Source organism: Apus apus, chromosome 3, assembly GCF_020740795.1.
Source record: "Apus apus isolate bApuApu2 chromosome 3, bApuApu2.pri.cur, whole genome shotgun sequence".
NCBI classification, from domain to species: Eukaryota; Metazoa; Chordata; class Aves; order Apodiformes; family Apodidae; genus Apus; species Apus apus.
In genome coordinates, this window is record NC_067284.1 from 22,212,651 (window position 1) to 22,230,149 (window position 17,499).

A 17,499-nucleotide genomic window follows, 5' to 3' on the forward strand; every position below is an offset into this window, starting at 1 on the left:
TAACCATGTGTTGCATATGATATACTGTATAATGTATACTTTAGCTTATAGTTGAAATTCTCCTGTTCACGATTCCTACACAAATTCCTTTGGGACACTGCCCCATGGTGTAATGCATCCCACTAACTTTTGTTGGCATTTTTTAGCTTCCTTGTATACATCTATATGAGCTAATTTGAATTGTGCCAAAATGGAATTAATGCAATTAAACAAATCAATTGTTTGGCAAGGCTAGAAAAGAGCCTTTATTCCTGAAGTTGTCCTAAATAGTGTTCTATTTTAATAATTTTAATATGCAGTGGATTTTATTTTTAATAGGATAATGGGATTGAAACTGCCATTGCAAGTAAAAGGAAACTGATCTGGTTAGCTGTGTGCAGTCAAGAATTCATACTAATTAGCTAAACATCTTAGAATTGCTAACAATACAGACTAAGACAAAGAGCTAAGAAAAAAATTACTTAAAAACAGAAACATGCCCAATATGTTTTCAACTGGTACATTATTTTCTGGCTTGCTTTTTCCAGAAGTACAGGCAAATCTCAGTTATAACGAACCATTCTGTATAGAATGGGAATATATTTATAGCTCCTAATAAACTATTGTTTCTGCTTGGTGCTTGCTTTACGGTATATGTTTTCAGATATGCTGTACTAAATTTTGCTCAGCAACATTGGCACACTGATTACTTCTAGCTTTCAGGTCAATGAGGACTGTGCTCTGTTTATAAAGAAATGAGAGATTACAGAAAAAGATTTTGATGGAATGTAAGATACACAGACTTATTTGTATACATATGGGTCTACTGACATTAGCATTTAAAAATTCCTTTTAGTATAAAACAAAAAACATTGATTAGCTCTGAAAACTGTCATTTGGCAGTTTACATCAGAGCATTTTAAAACCATTTACATGAAAATAAGGAGAAACTGAGTACACTGAATGTTTCATTAATTTTCTTTAATGACATGTTTTTCTCCAAAGTATACAGTAGACTCAGATTGTGCAAATTAAGAGTAATTGTGGTAGTGAAAGGATATGTTTGTCATGTTTTCTAAAGATTTGCCATAAATCCTGTGCTGTAAACATCTGAGTCACTTTCTTTTTTACTCATTGCTCATCTTCTCCATATCTTACAATTTTATAGAAACCAATATGATTGCTTTTATGTTAATAATACCCAGCTCTTCATTGCTTTGTAACTACCTCTCAAAAGTAGTTATTGAGGAGTTTGTCAGCTTCCTCATGTTGTGCCTATGGCTTATAATTGCCTCAAAACCTTATAAATATTAAATAAATAGTAAACCCCACGTATTCTACAGAGAAACCTTAATGTCTAATTCCAATGTCAAACACATTTTCACTTCTGCACTCTGTCATTGTGAATTCTGTCATATTGTGAAGAAATTTGATACTTTTTAAGGACAAAACAGAAATAAGAAATTTCAATCAATGTTACTGCTTGAAAAATACTATTTCACAAATATGTTTCTTCCAGCTTAGCTAATAATTCTTTGTCTATGTGGCAAGAGTATAAAGTGCAATCTTTGAAAATAATAGTTAGAAGAGATTATGAATAACTTTTTAAAAATACTAATTCTAATAAATTATCCATCAGACCAATAAATCATTGTATTTTTAGTAAACCAGTAAGAAAAAACAGAAAGAACCCCATTCTAAACTCTCCTCATTTTTGTCCATCTCAAGCAGACCAATATGAGTGTGAGTCTTATAAAAATACGAGTGTTGAGCAATAAGTCTGTGACAGGGTTTACATCAGTATTAGGTACATTGCATCCATTTGTCATTCATAAAAATATGAACATCTCTGAACAAACAGGGAAGGAGGATTAGGTCTTCAGTCCAATTTTATTTGTTGCAGTCTGAAGAAATGCAAGGAATTCATGCATTTGGCATATTCTATCTGCATGAAATAAAAAATACACATTGATGGCTCCCATTGCATAGCAGAAGGAAACATGCTGCTGTAGATGGATGCAGTTCATTTTTCAGGGCTGGTAATTTATTTAAATGAAATTATTTGTTTAGTTGTCATCACTGTTGTAAATTGCTGTCTCTGTGTCTGAACAAAATCTTGTAGATACCACGTCAAAAAATGTATCTTTAGAGATTAGTATTTTAACCAAAGTGTACTACAAATGTGTAGTTTTTACTATATCTCTTTAAGACAATAATGTTTGGACTAAAACAGAAGAATTCCATATATGTGCCTGGAGTTTGAAAGGAAACCATTGTATCACATCTCCAAGTAAAATGTTACATAAAAACAGAATCACTTGTGCAATACAGTACAATATGAACAAAATGGTTATGCTTTTGTTGTTTATAGTGATTTTTGCATAGTAACATTTTGGTGACTATAGACCTGATGAAAAGAGAATGTGCCTTAATAAAAAGGGGGTAATACTAGCTTCTCTGTGACACACAGGTTATCTCTTACTATTGCAAACTCTTGAAAAACATTGCAAATCACATTATAATCCAGTTACTGCATGCCAAGACTTTGGTGCCTTATGAGAAGATCATTACTCTGCTGTGCTTAGCTCTTCCAGCAGTCACCAAAACTAGACACGTAAAAGCAGATGTGAGTATAGTCAAACTGTGCAGAGAAACATCTCCACAGTGTTATCCCAGCTTCCAACAAGGATGTCCTGAGCTCAGGGTAGTTTCTTCTGATTAATCTGTCAATTGCTTTTAAGACTCAAATTTGGAGGAATCCTGTGCAGAAAGTTTTCTTTTGCTCATTTTGACACTGCTGCTTGCTTGGACCTGTCACCAAGTTTCTGTTCTGGAGGAGGCTCTGGGAGATCATATCTAATTGACCTTCTTTATGCTCCTCATGATTTTAGGAATCTGTTGTAGTTCTCACTTGCATTTTCCAAAATGAAGAATCATGGCTAAGGACTCACTCAGTGGTTCCTCTGGTCACTCTTGAATTTAATTGAATAAGGCAGAGACTGGAGACTTAAACTGGAGACTTAGAGCAGCCCACACTGAGTGACTGAGGCTCAGGGCAGACAAGAGCATTGAATGGAACAGATGTGCTTGAAATTCAGCAAGCATAGACACCAACCACCCAATTGTGTCAGATGCCAATGTGAAAGTGAGTTTCAAAGGCTGAACCATCTTCCTAGATACCTAGTTAATTCCTAGGTCATGGCTAACTGTGTCACTTTAACCCTTCCAGGAGAGCACTCCCAGGTCCCTTGGACAGCTGGGGTCATACTAGCTTGACAAGGTGAATGAAAGATGCTGCCCTTTTTTTGCATTGGCGTCTTGTCTTTGATACATATTTTGCAACCACATTCATCCTTCTTGAAGACCACAGATGTGCTGAAGCAGGGTAATTACAATGGAATAAATATTAATTTAAAACTAGATAGTTATTAAATAAACCTGAGGTATTTTTAAATCTTGTGTTACATCACTCAATATTGCTTCTATTCTTTTAAGTGGAATCTGATCTTTGCCTGGGGTGTAAGGATAAGAAGAAAGGTGCCAGTGAAAAAAATTAGCAGATCATTTAATATTTCATCAGTTACAAGGATCCGAACCACGGTCTAGTTCACCCTGGAGCAGTATGGTAGTGTCTGCTCTTGGAATGGAGCACTGCAGCATGTGGCTTTTGAGAAAAAGCTCATGAACTGTGGCAATATATCTAACAATGCTTATTCTGCCTTGTCCAGGCTTGTATTCTGTACTGCCATACTTGATTGAACAGACAAGTAGAGGATAGTATCTGTTGTCTTATAGTTGTACAATTTTCACTTGAAATGTAGTTAAAATTTAAGTATGAATCAGACAGATGTCCTACCTGAACACCTTGGGAACAGAATTCAGCACAAGTTTGAGTCTTTGAATTAACACAGTATTACTTAACTGGTTTCACCTTGTCAATGTTGCTTTGCTCCTCTTAAAATATTTTATTGCATTACCACCTCAGATCAGCCAAGTCCTCATTAAAAATCTTGAAAAATACTTGATTTTACTCTCTAAGCATAGAAGAAGATTGTATTTTCTTGCATTTTTCCTTAGTAATAAAGGACAAACCCCAACATATAGAAAATACAGGGCAGGAGGGGGAAGAACCAGAATTTTGTAAAATGTTTTTGAGTGCTTTTGCAGTCTGGTTTAATTTCCATAGATCTAATGTGGGTTTGCATATGTCAGTCAATTTAAAGTAATTATTTGCTTTGATTATGAACGTGACTAGAATCAAATTAATGTTTGCATAGTGCTTAGTTTATGTAAATTGATACATAAATGCTGCTGTAAGTCTAATTACTTTAATAATGAAAGGCAAAATCAAGTTGACAGCAGAGTTTTAAATTAGATTAACATAAACAATTTGTGATTTAATACAATACTGTCTACAAAATTAGATACTATATGCATGTATGTTTAAATCAGTTCATTAATATAGTGGGTCTAAATTAACTTGTTATAATTTCCTTGACTGAAAAGAAATTTGAGTTTTATGCTACATTTTTACTAGTTCTCTATCACTAAAATACATGGGAAGAATACATTAGTGTTATGGTTGGGTATTCAATCCTGGTTTTTATTTTGCAAAAAGAGAAATCTTTCACCTCATATGAAATCATATTCAGTTCATTAAGAGTAAGGTGATATGCTTGGAAATCCCACTATATTGCAACTTTGCAACTCCTTTAGATCTTTCTTTGATGTTCCGAACACTTCAAGTTAGAAAAAAGTTGGTAGGTTACTGCCAGTTAGCAAAGAGCAGATGGTGTTTATTACTGTGACCAGTAAATTGTGTATCTGTGGGAGTAATAAGCCCAGTTAGCCAAATGTTTGGTGTGCTTGTTGTAGTCTTACGTACCTGTGCATATTTTCAGTCTAAACTTATTCAATTGTGCAATTTGAAGAAAGCTTACTGGTGCACTTCTGCATTCTCAGTTGTTAGCATTTGTAGAAATATCATCTTAGATATTGTCCTTCACATGATAAGAACTTTATTTATATATTTATATTTATATTTAATATTTATATTTAATATTTATTTATATATTAATATATATTATATATTTATATTCCGAGAACTCCTTATTACTTAGGTGGTACTTAATATATTTCTAAGTAGTAATAGCTTACTTCAGGGTTGGCTAGGAGGAGTGTTAAAAGTCAGGTGGCTTTTTGTCCTGAAGAGGCCTCTTGCCCTTGATTCAAACTATGACTTAAATACAAGGACAAAATCATTGTTAGCTCAGCATACTCCGCAGTTTTTTAAAAAGACAGCTCTTCTTGAACAGCTTTCCATGAAGGAACAGTCAGCACTCAAAGAACTTCCCAACTCTTTTTAGACATGGGTTGGGATCAATCATTACCTGTGACTGATGACTAGTTTTCTAACAGGTCTAACCTCTCCAGCATGGGCAAAAAGCCTGTGAGCCATTCCTGTCTGCCCTCAGCCTCCCACACCATCCCAGCAGGGCTGGCCAAGTAGGGATAAGCTTGGGAAAAATCAGTTTATTCCAAGTTGCAGAAGAAAAGCAAAAGCCAAAGATAAAATGTGACGTAAGGTTTCTCTTTCCCATTCCTGAGTTGTAAAAGCAGGCATTGATGTGTCCTCCTGTCAGCAGAAACTGGTCCTGCTGCACTTACCTTGAGTAATATCTGCTTTCATAACTGTGCCCAGTGATTTTAATGGCAATAGTTTCTGCAGTTGCTCCCTTAACATCCAAATAAGCAATAGTTGCCACATACATTCAACAAGGCCTTTTTGATTTTTTTAGCATACTTTACAACTCCTCAGGGTCAGTATTATGTCTTCCTGCATGTCGGTGCAGCATCTAGTATGACAAGTTTCTCTGCATATCTCTGCAATTAAAAGTAATAAATCCCTTACACTCGTTAATTGCAGATTTCCTATAGATGCGCAACTATATTGGTTCCTTGGCTTTTCCTCAATTACCTCACGTCAGAGTTAAAAACAGAAACACACAAAATAAAATGTTTGATTGTCTGACAGATTAACAGTTTTTAATAAATTGTGCTGCTAACGCATATATTAGAGAAATAACTTCAAATTTTCCTGAATTGAGAAAGTTGATCTGAATAAATCAGACAACAAACCAGTTTGTTGTTTGTTGTTTTTTTTTAAATCAGAAAATTCTTTTTTACTTTAAGGCTCATTTAAATTGCTTTATTTAAATGCCACAACTTCTTACTAATTTCTGACAGAAAACTGCTAAAATGAGAAGTGGGGGGATATTTTTGCTATCTCAGTGAGGACTTGTATCTGAAAGATGTTGGTCTTGAGTCGCTGACCATCTGTTTTAATGGTGGTATGCCAAAATGTGTTTTCACTGTAGATTTAGATGCTTGCTATGAGTAAATAGCCAAACAAATATTGTAGCATCTTCTTCAAGCACATTGTAAATATGAACTCCCAGCACTTTTCAAGATAAAAAAAGGTGTAATAAAAAAGTGTTTATTTCTTAGGTAAATCTTCTAGTCACAGTAGCTTTAATGATTCTAACTTTGTTACTTGGATTTAATTTATTCTTGAGGCAATTCTATTGATTTAAACCAGAAATTAATTTGGTCCAGAGTTTTCAAGAAGCTGTATTTTCCCTTTGAGTATTTAATTTTGAGTCAATTTTTCTTCCCACAGCTGTCATTGGGTTATTGTTCAAAGCACCAGGAAGAGAAGAGAGCCAGTGAGCTCTGTAGGAAATGGCAGCCTTCTCCTGTGGTTCCGGGACTAGTAGAGTGAAGTTTCAATAGTGCAGTGCTTTAAGAAAGCATTAGCACATGTCCTTTGGAGTAGATCTCCAGGGTCCCTCTGAAGGACTGCATTAATGTTCTGCTTCTCCTCTTTGCTGTCTTGTGACTCACCTTGCTAAAGTAGAGCCCTGCAACGTTCAGTCCTACCAAAGAGGTTTCTCAGAAGCTCTTCCCCTGAGACTGCAAGCATCATATCACTATAATAAAAAATCTCCTTATCTGGAACACTAAGTTCATTTTGGAAAAGTCCAAAAGCACTAGATACTCAAGATTGGGCTAAGCAGCTACATACAGAGGGAGGCAAACTGGAACTCTGCAGAATCTGCTGAGAAATAGAATAGAATCATTCCAGTTGGAAGGGACTTCAGATTATCATCTAGACCAACTGTTTGACCCATTCAAAGCTGACCCATACTTAAAGCTACAGACACTGTCATGTTTACAATGGGTTGAGAAAAATAAAATTTGCCTTCACAATTGTTAAGTACTACCTTAGAAGGAAATTCCCTTGTGCACGTCAAAAGGTGAGATACTCTTAAAATAAACACTATTCTAAAATAAATTAACTATCAGAAGTCCTAGAATGGGACCAGAAGAAAACTAACTTATAAGCAGGTTTTAATCAGTAAGGTTTTATTCAGGAGTGAATAATATTTTTGTCTCCTCCCCTTTTCTTTTGCACGGGACTGAATTTAGAAGGATTTTTTCCCCCCATTGTCACGATCAAATAGTCTGATATGTGGAGATTCTTTGTGATCCATCCAGGGGAAAACAAAGATAATACAATGTCAGGCGCACAAATAGGTTTTTATTTAGGTACAGATCAGATGGTGAGTTATAACTATATATTTGTCATAAGCTTCTAACAGATATGATAACTAACGCTAAACTACAAAAGAGAAAGGTCAAGAAAGGAAATAAAGAGTTAAAGGGAAGTCACCACCCAGAGCTCCAGCGGTGTCCTGTTGGTCTGTTGGTCTCCATTTCTTAGGAGAAGGGGGGATGGTGGTTCAATCTTAGCTGGCATGTTGAGACTGGTGCTAGTGTCCTTTATACAGTTGATTCCTAGTTTGTGCTACAGTGGTTACCCAGTCACTGTTCCACATTTGCAATGAAAATTCTTTATCACCTCCTGCATTTCTTTGGTCCAGTCATTTGTAAGCCTTTTCTGCCAGGTTGGTGATTTACATGAGAACACTCTCTGAGTCTCTTAATTAATTCAAGGCTTGGCTATCCACACTTTGCTCAGTGCTAGCTGTGGCACCAATTGTATGCCTCTTTTGTCTGCAATCTCAGCACATCCCACACCAAACTTTGAGGTTGCCTTCTGTATTTGCCACATCACAGGGGGTCTTGCCATTACCAGTTTAGTAAAACCAGTTTGGTGGGTTGCTGTGGTGATGTTTCTTTGTTAAACACTGCTTATCTCTTGGATGTATGCAGACAAACACCAGACACCATAAGTGCCTGAATATTTATCTATGAATATTTGTCTATGTCTGTCTATTTATCTCTTGGATTGTTTGAGACAAGCACCAGTGTATCCTGAATGTCACACCCATGAGTAAGGGAAGGTTTTTGTGAAGATAAGTAGCTCTGAAAAATGGAAAGACACTTTCTTGACCCAAAGAGGAGCTGATACCAATGATAAACACAACACACAAAGGACTAACAAAACCATTTCATGTTGCCAAGCCTATGCTAATTCTGTTTTGCTTTTTCTAGAAGAAAGTAATTTATTCTTCCAGTTCAGGGCTTTGTGCTGCTTTATCTTAAGCTGGAAACAGTTTTCTGTCCTGTTCCTTATTTATCGAGGTTTTGCTTTTGTTCTGAACACTGATCTACATATAAACCAGATACAGTCACTGACATAAACACATTTTCTTAATGGCAAGCATATTCCCTGTTTCTGCTTGTAAAAAACAATTAGAATAGTGTTTATGGAATGTTGCAGTTCTTGCGGGGATTTATTTGGGCTGCATCAAGCAGGGAAACAAATAATCAGCTAAATGTAAATGTGCATTTTCTATCAATCATTTAATTTAGTTTGATGCTTGAATGTTAATGCTGTAAACTGTATGTTAGGTTTCTTATGCCTATGGTATGCTTTCCTGAGCTAGTTAAAAGCCTTACTAATATTACGTGGAGTTTTTAACCTCAAAAGAACTGCAGGTTAGAGCTTTTTATTGCAACCTAACACCAAATTCTGTGATTCTTTGCTTAGTTGGTTACCAGCGTTCTTGCCCTCATGTATGGAAGGAAGGTGGGGAGAGAGGTGTGGTTTGGAGCAGGTACTGATCTCTTCACTCCTGTGACCAGTGACAGGACTTGGGGAAATGGCAGGAAGCTGAATCAAGGGAGGTTTAGGTTGGATATCAGAAAAAGGCTTTTCACCCAGAGGGAGGTTGAGCACTGGAACAAGCTCCCGAGGGAAGTGGTCACAGCACCAAGCCTGCCTGAGTTCAAGAAGCATCTGGAAGATTCTCTCAGGCACATGGTGTGATTCTTGGGGTGCCCTACACAGGGGCAAGAGTTGGACTCAGTGATCCTGATGAGTCCCTTCAAACTCAGCATATTCTATGATTCTAAGTAGGATCAGCTTTATGGGGATCACTCAGTTCTGCTCTATGATACAGTAACTTTTTATGTACTTCTGGTGGTGCCACATGGCTGGGCAGGCAGGACAGTGTCCTGAATGTGTGTGGCCATTCTCTTCCCGAGGGTGCTTCTGGCTTTGAGGAGCTCCCCTGCCAGATACTGCTCCTTATACCACCAGACCTTGCAGCCTCTGTCCCAGCTCTTCGGAGCTTCATGGTATAGCTTGGCACGCACAGGCAGATCAGCAATGCCAGCCCACCAGTGTGAGGAATCTCACGAGAGAGCTCAGCATTGTATGGCTGTCAGTTTCTCAAAGGCTAGTTTATCACATACTGAGAATAAAGTGGCTCCTGTGTATAAAACCAAGATAAGGATTCCATGTTTGATTATAATTTTCAGCATTAAAAAATGAGGTAGTGATGAACGTCAACAAATCCTATCTGCCTGGCTCTGTTAGCCCCATTTGCAGCTGTTGGGGTGGGCTCCTTCCCAGTGAGAGGGCTCCAATGCCAGAAGCCAAGGATGTATAAATATGCTAGTATTGCTGCAGATTCTCTATAGCACAAGTTGACTATCTTTCTTTTTCCTGTCTTTCATACAACACAAATACAATTGTGGAGCTGTGTTTATTTGCCTTAGATGCCTGCATCGAATTTCAAACTCCCATTGCACTCATCTCCTGGACAATTTACTTTAATATTTCCTTTACTGAAGGAACTTCCCCTGAGTTTGAAACATTATATAAATCAGATGTTATGTGAATATCAACTTACCAATGTGTGCATGTGTGTTTCAACTCTGTGACAATGCTGCTGATTCTGTGACTTTTGAGAAGACGTGATGTGTCCGTATTAAGTTCAAGCATGGCAATGAGAATACATATGGCAATGTTTTTGAGGTGTTACAGTATGCTTAAGATTATCAGTATGTTATATATAAGCTTCAGGATATATTTTAAGATTTTGTTTACAGCACAAGTTATGTTTAATCTCTATCATCTCATAGCAACCATGTATAGTATAATAACATCATAAGTGCTGACACTGGGAGACAGATTGCCTGTGCTGTGATCCTGCTTGACAACACCCAGTTAATTTTAGGGATTCTCTTCTCAGTGTTTTAGGACCAAAGAAACTGGGGTGTGTTGATAGCAGCATATTTTACTGCAAGGGTTTTGAAGGTGAGCAAGTCTGTGATTATATAAGTATTGATGCATGGAGTACAGCCCTGAGCTTTTTACTAACATAGGCAGGTTTTTTGTAAGAAATTTCATGTAATTAGTTCTTAAGTCTTCTCCAATTTCTGTGTACTTCTTGGGTATCTAATCTTTGGGTTTAAATATTAATACCTAGTATACAGACTCAAGCAGAACTTCTCATCTGTCAGGAAGTATTGTTTGTGTGTAAGCATAAAGCTTTACAGGTTGATGGGAACAGCATAGGTTTGGGAAAGGGAAGAATTTGGCTATTTCCAGAGGAGTATAGAAGTTTTATGAACAGAAACTGATGGAGTCAGAGAAGCCAGAGTAATGGCTTTGGGCACTTTACACGCTGTGTGAGGAGTGTGAAACTAATCAAGATGCAGATAAACCTGGTGAAACTGTGTCGGCATTGGTTCGGGAAGATGTTGGGGTGTGGGTACACTCTCAAAAGGTCTATCAAGCCGTATTCTTTGTTAGGTTGTATTCTGCAGAGGAGAAAAATTACCGCGCAGCAGTAGACAAACAAAGCATCAAGTGCATTTGATTATAAGATCCCCTGCTATCACCTGATCATTTTCCCCTGAAGGCATGCCTCTGTGTCCCCTAGACAAATGATTAAGAAGTCCAAGAAAATAATGTGCAAAATCTTTGCCATAAACCAGGAAGGATTTTTACAAGCACACAGAAAGCCTATCTCATGTTCATAAATATGATGGAAAAGTTAAGCCACCTATAAAAACATCTAGTAACACAACAATAACCATATTTTTTGAGTGAAAGTCTGTTTTCTCCCCAGCAATGAAAGCTTTCTGTTAATACTCTTTCTTCTGTATGTCACCATTTCTCAGCTCTCCTCTTCGTATATGACCAGTTATTATCCCAGAGACTTAACAGCTACTATAATTTTCAGAAAAATTGTATATGTGGCAGAATGCCATAGGAATTAAGATTGCAAAATAAAATCTGCAATTGTGTTTGCTGTACCAGGCATCTGTGTTTGTGGGTGGGGTTTGTCATTGTATGCTATCGAACTGCCTGGGTTTCCACACTTTCCTTCACTGCCACTACATGCTTTGGCTGTGTTTGTGTAACTGTAACAGGAGCCTATGCTTTCCAGTATTAAAATTGATGCTGCTTAGATTCTTATCCAGCCTATCTTAATAAAATAAATAAGAAGAATAAAGTTGTGTTTCAAGTTTCTTACAATTTGTTCTGTTCACTGAAACTTTCTCTTACTTGTGTGATGGTTTTACCCACACATGAACCTGAAGGATTTAACTTTTCATATGCTACTGAGTCAAAGTTACTCTACCAATGTTTTCAGACTTTTGGTACTTTTGTGACTATAGTTTGGTGCTAAGGAAAGCCAGTGACCATAGGCTCATGCTGGAAAGACTGAGCACAACGGTTGAATGTATGATACAGTGCACTGGCTTTTCTGCAGCTTCAGACAACACCAAATTAAGAGCAGTTCAGTTCTTCAGTTATAACTGCTTGCTTCCTGATATGTTTTTTAGAAGGTGGATGAAGTGTGAGTGTCTGTCTGCTACATAATCAATAGAATTAAAATCCCCGGCCACTTATTTCCTGGGAAGTGATTAAAATCCACTTAGTACATAGTTTATGGTAGCCATGCCACTCCTTTGCAGCAATATGTCAGGGTAATTATTGGATAGTTTATTAAGTGCTAAAATATAAATGGTCAGCATAAATCTTGATAAAGTGTATTTTAATAGTTTTATTCCATTCAGAGAACAAATGGAGTCAAGCTTTGGCTGGCCTTCTCATAGTCTCCTCCAAACGTACGTAGCAGTATAGCTCTTCCAGTAATTGAGGAGCAACTTTTCTTAATATTAAGAGATACTGAAAGGATACAGCAGTAGTTGGTTCTTCTCCGATTGGCGATGTAAAAGTGGCACAAAATATTAGGTGATATAACTTGTCAACAGTCATACTGCAAATCATGAAGACCCTGCAGAAGAACAAAAGCTCTACTGCCTGCTCTACCATGTCTAATAAACCTTCACATACATGAGATATATAGTTTTTGAAATCTTATTTCTATCAATAGATTAAGTCCAAAGTGCAGGATTAGAGTTGAAATTCAGTCCTTGCCATTCTTTCCTCACTGTTTGGCTGATTTTCATATGAAATTTGAAACCAAACTAAGCCAAGTTGTCTCTGGAAGAAGCATAGCTGCGGTTTCAATACATAGTATTGTTGATGCCACAATAGGGCATCATCTCTAAATTCTGCCCCAAAATGGAGTAGGATTTATTGAAGTGTTGATAACTTTCATTCAATCAACAGATAGAGTTGGAAGGAAATGCAAGCACGCAACCTTTAAAAATCTTTGTTTGGAGCTTCAAGACTTGTTCGGTTTTCCTGCAACATTATGTGTTATCTTGGTGAAATCAGTTATGTTGTTTTAGTTGGCAGTAGATTTCTCCTTACAGGTTTATTATTCCTGTGATTACATGTTATATTTTTTTTATGGTTTACCCAATATTTGAAGGAAGTTACAAGTGGTTCATAATTAACAAGACCCTGGACTGAAAGCCATCCTAGGTGCTATGGTATCCAACTTGATTCTGAGTTTGGTTGTTATTAACATGGCAGATGCATTTATGTTGTTATATTCTTGCTAAAGTGTAAACAGGAATATTTCAACTTTGTTTGCCATTTTTAAAGTAGAAGGTAATGGAAACCAAGGTATGTTGTAGCATCTTTTTAAGACATTCAGGTATATTTTTGACAGCAGCATATTCTTTATCGCTATTTGTTGTCATGTTCTTTATTTCTGAAATAAAAACAAGGAAGTTCTGATACAATTTCACACCTTTTTCTTTGGCTAAGCTGGGCCAGAGTACTGTCTATTCAGACTTAAATGTAATTTAGGTAACAACTTAAGGAAGTGCTGATGGCTCCCATTCAACTTCTGAAGACAGCATGCCATTGAGTTTTAAAAATATTTTTGAAAGTGTACAAAAATAGTAAATTGAAGAGACTACTGATCATAGCATAAACAAATTACTGGTACTTAATATCTCCCCCCTTTTAGCTAGTTTGGGTCGATATAACTTTTAGCACATTTGTTTAATGTTCTGTCCCTTGATTTTCATGTAGACATTTCTTCATACAGAAAAAGCAACGTTGTATGTGTCACATGAACTGTGCAGTGTTCAAGAGCATTAGCAGCATGTCAGACAAAGACCAGCACTCTTTAAAATCCTCAGAAAGTGTCCTTGAGTATCTTATAGTGATCTATTGTTTCTGATTTGTTCCATTGCTGACAAAACAGATATTTGAAGCCAGTGCACAAAATGGCACTTATTTTAAAATCAATGTGTAGAACATCAATTCCTAAAAATCCATCTAAAGCTTTAACTTTGCAGAATGTATTACTTTGCCAATAAAGCTGACTAGCTCAGGAAAGAACGTATGCATTCTCTAGGTTTCACCCATACCGCTTGATAACAAAGATCGTGTTAAGCCATTAACTAAACCTAAGTAGCCATTGGCCATTTTTGTGCTAGAGAGGAGCCTCCTGCAGTTCAGATACACCATGAGTGCTTTTACTGCCTTTCACTCTAGATGAGAGGATACCTCAGTTCGTCAAACTTGTATCCCTACGAATGGCTCAGAGCTAAGTAGGAGTGCTTTTGGTTTTCTTTTATTTTACAGGAAAGTAAACATATCTTTTTTAAGCAGCTTGTTTATAAAGTTTAAGTATTTGAAAAAATACCGCTTGGTCTAAAATAGTTCTCTTTATTTGCTTTCTAGTTCAATTTTGTTGGAAAATTGCTTGGACCAAGAGGAAACTCCTTGAAGAGGTTACAAGAAGAAACAGGTGCAAAAATGTCCATTCTGGGGAAAGGATCCATGAGGGATAAAGCTAAGGTACTGTATCTCGGTTCTGATTGCCATTAGTGTTTATACATATGTGCTTTAGCTGTTACACTTAGATTGTCTGTTTACTTATCAAGGACTGAATTAATAGGCTCATAATAGACTCTGGCTCTAAGGCTTATTTGTTTTTTTCAAGTAACATCAGTTGCTTAAATACATTTTTTCTACACAGAGCTTGCTTCCCATATAATGGTAGAACATCACAGTTACATAGTACCGCTGCTATTTAAATAGTTAACCCAAAGGAGAAACCAGCTTGAAGTTCATTTGTTCTGAGAGAAGTCTGTTTCTTCCAAAAAAGTCTAACCTGTGCAGATTACTGCTTTAATATTGATGTACATAAATAGGTTACCTCTGTTGTTTCTTTAGAGATGGGACTTTATTTTTAAAGATTGATTATTTAATCAGGGCACAGTTCTAAAACAGATAAGGTAAAATAGAAGTTTTGCTTAATTTGGTTAAAAAATGCATTATAGATAAAAGAAAAAAAGGTGTTGGAAGCACTGCCTTGTCAAGGCACGTAAGGTAGTTATTTGGAAGGTAAGACAGCTTCATATATATCTGATCCAAATAACAAATGCTGATTGCATTCTGTCGTCTCACTGTATGGTCTGTAGAACAGCAGCATCATGGTCAACACCGAAATAAAGACTGCTGATTTCACTGAACTGTATATTGCTTTTAGTTGTGTGCATTATTCTGCTTTCTTTTCTGCAGCCTCTGTCATTCATCTCAGTAGCTAAAATAATGAAAGAAATAATAAGCCGGAGTGAAGGAAAGGCTAATCAGGATTTTATGGTTGGCATTACTTGATCTTGGTAATGCTTATCGGCAGTCACACTGGTGTTATAAGGTCTCCAATTGCAATATTTAAAAACCCCCACAAAACAGACAAATTAGGCACACAGACTGTATTTAATTTTTTCAGAGATTTCTTTATGAAATTGGGCATACTGACACTTCAATCATGTATTTAACATTATATTTTATGGTAATAAATGTTGAATACACTAAAGATTTTAGTTCTAGGTTTTGACAAGTAAAATATTTTATGACTTTTGGCTTGCTTCTGGAATGATAAAAAATGACTCCCCGGATGAATGAATGCATGTGCTCCTAAGTAGCAGTAATTTGCATCAGTATTGCATCTGTCAGCTCCATTCCCAGCCACCCACTCAGGTTGTTATTGCCAAGAGCAGCAATTTGCCCTGACAGGGGAGTGTGAAGAGATTTTTACCAGATAAAGATGTTTAAAAACACATAAATGGACTAAGTCCTCCAATTTTGAGATCGGACATTCTTCTTATCATATCGTTTGAATTTCATCTGGTCATAATGAGCAGTGCCAGCAGGCCAGTTTTTACATTCACTCATGAGTATGTCAGCAAAAACAAAATATGGAGTGTTTTTTTTTTTCCTCTTCATACAATATTTGTTTAGTTATTAAGCATCATGGAAACTCATTCATATAAGAATGGGTTAAAAATGAAGTTATAGAGTAAAAGAGCCTTAAATACGGTAATGATGATAGCAATTTCTGTGGAGAAGGCTTCATAAGCAGCTGTTACCTTAATCCAGTTTAGACATTACTGACTCAAATGAAAACCAAATCCCTGTGCAATTACAGTGAGAGAGAGGAATTATCTGATCCATGTACATCAGTGTTACCAGTTCTAAGCAAAAGAGGCTGAGAGTGGTCACAGGACGGGTAAAAATTACAATTAGCATTTCAGAGAGTGTATACTAGGTTGAGATGCTAGTAAAATCTAATTAATTTGGCTGTGAGCATAAATAATAGCATGAATTGCTCCATCAATAAGGAAAATCCAACTCGTTCTTGCTAGAACAGTTTTCACGCCATAAAACAAGTCCATTGGTTTTGTTTACAAAGTTTTTTTTTACTAATTAAAATACAAATTGCCAAAGTCTGGAGGCTTGTTGTGGTTATTTTGTACTATACAAGAAATCAGTTTATGTATATTGGTGGATGAATCTTCCTTGTGGAGGAATTTTCAAGGAAAATTCATGTAGTTTATCCCTGTAAACTAGAATTTCCTTAAAGCTGACTGTTGTACCATGAACCATAATACTTCCTAGGCAGGCTGCAAACACGTGCTTTTCCCTTCCAGTCCAATGCAGCTGGATGCTGAGCTGCGTCAGAGCAGCAGAAGCAGGATGTCTGCTGGAAATTACTAAATACTTTTATGCCCTAAATCCTTAGGTGCTCACTCTTTGAAAAGAACTGATGCAGTAATTTGGGGTTTTTTAGTGCTACAAGGAATCACTCTGGCCATACTCTGTAATTTTGGACCTATGGAGGGGCAGTTTCCAGTTCCGGCAAATAGGCTCTGTTGGGGAGGTATATCTGCTTTTCAGAATTTCCCTGTCTTTAATAAAGAGAACTGTGGGTGTTTTCAGAGACTAAATGATTGGGACTATTCCTTTCCAAAGGGTCAGGAAACACTTGATAAGAGTGACTTGAGATTTTTGAATATCTGCTGTGCCTACAGGTGTGGGAACAGGATAGATAAATTTGAAAAGGCAATGCAGCTTACTTAAAATGAATATTATGAATATTTCCAACTGTGCACTAAATAGCACAGAACTTACATATATGTCACAGAAAGTTATGTTAGAAATTGATGAAGGGATGCCCAAGTGTTACTGCATTAGCTTTTTAATAATGTTATTTGGGATATAAAGAATACTTACGAATCTTCCAGAATAGCATAACTAATATGAGTACTTAAATCTCTGTGCTTAAGCTAATGACACTGGCTCAGAAGTCTAGGTTTTCTGTAACAGGAAAAATATCCTACAGTGTTCTGACAGGAAAAAACAAGCACCATCATGAAACATGGGCAGTCTGGTAGGCACAACCAAAGGTGATACTGGCTTTGAGATACGTCTTCCTTTTGATTTGGCATGCCAAACTGTAGCTAAATTTTAAAATATTTATTATGTTAATAACCCCCATTTATTTTAAAATCATAGAGACAGTATTGTTCAACGTGTTGAGC

At 36.6% G+C, this 17,499-nt stretch overlaps 1 protein-coding gene across 4 annotated transcripts in view; it reads left to right on the forward strand.

Annotated features, from left to right (window-relative positions):
• Positions 1-17,499, forward strand: part of KHDRBS2 (KH RNA binding domain containing, signal transduction associated 2) — a 346,911-nt gene that overhangs the window by 95,771 nt on the left and 233,641 nt on the right. For all 4 annotated transcript variants that reach the window (XR_007889030.1, XR_007889031.1, XR_007889029.1 and 1 more), the window contains exon 3: positions 14,354-14,470. Coding sequence is in view for 1 of the 4 variants with exons in the window: in XM_051614663.1 (XP_051470623.1) it covers positions 14,354-14,470 (117 nt within the window). In the remaining 3 variants the exon portion in view is untranslated. The remainder of the gene's footprint in view (positions 1-14,353; positions 14,471-17,499) is intronic.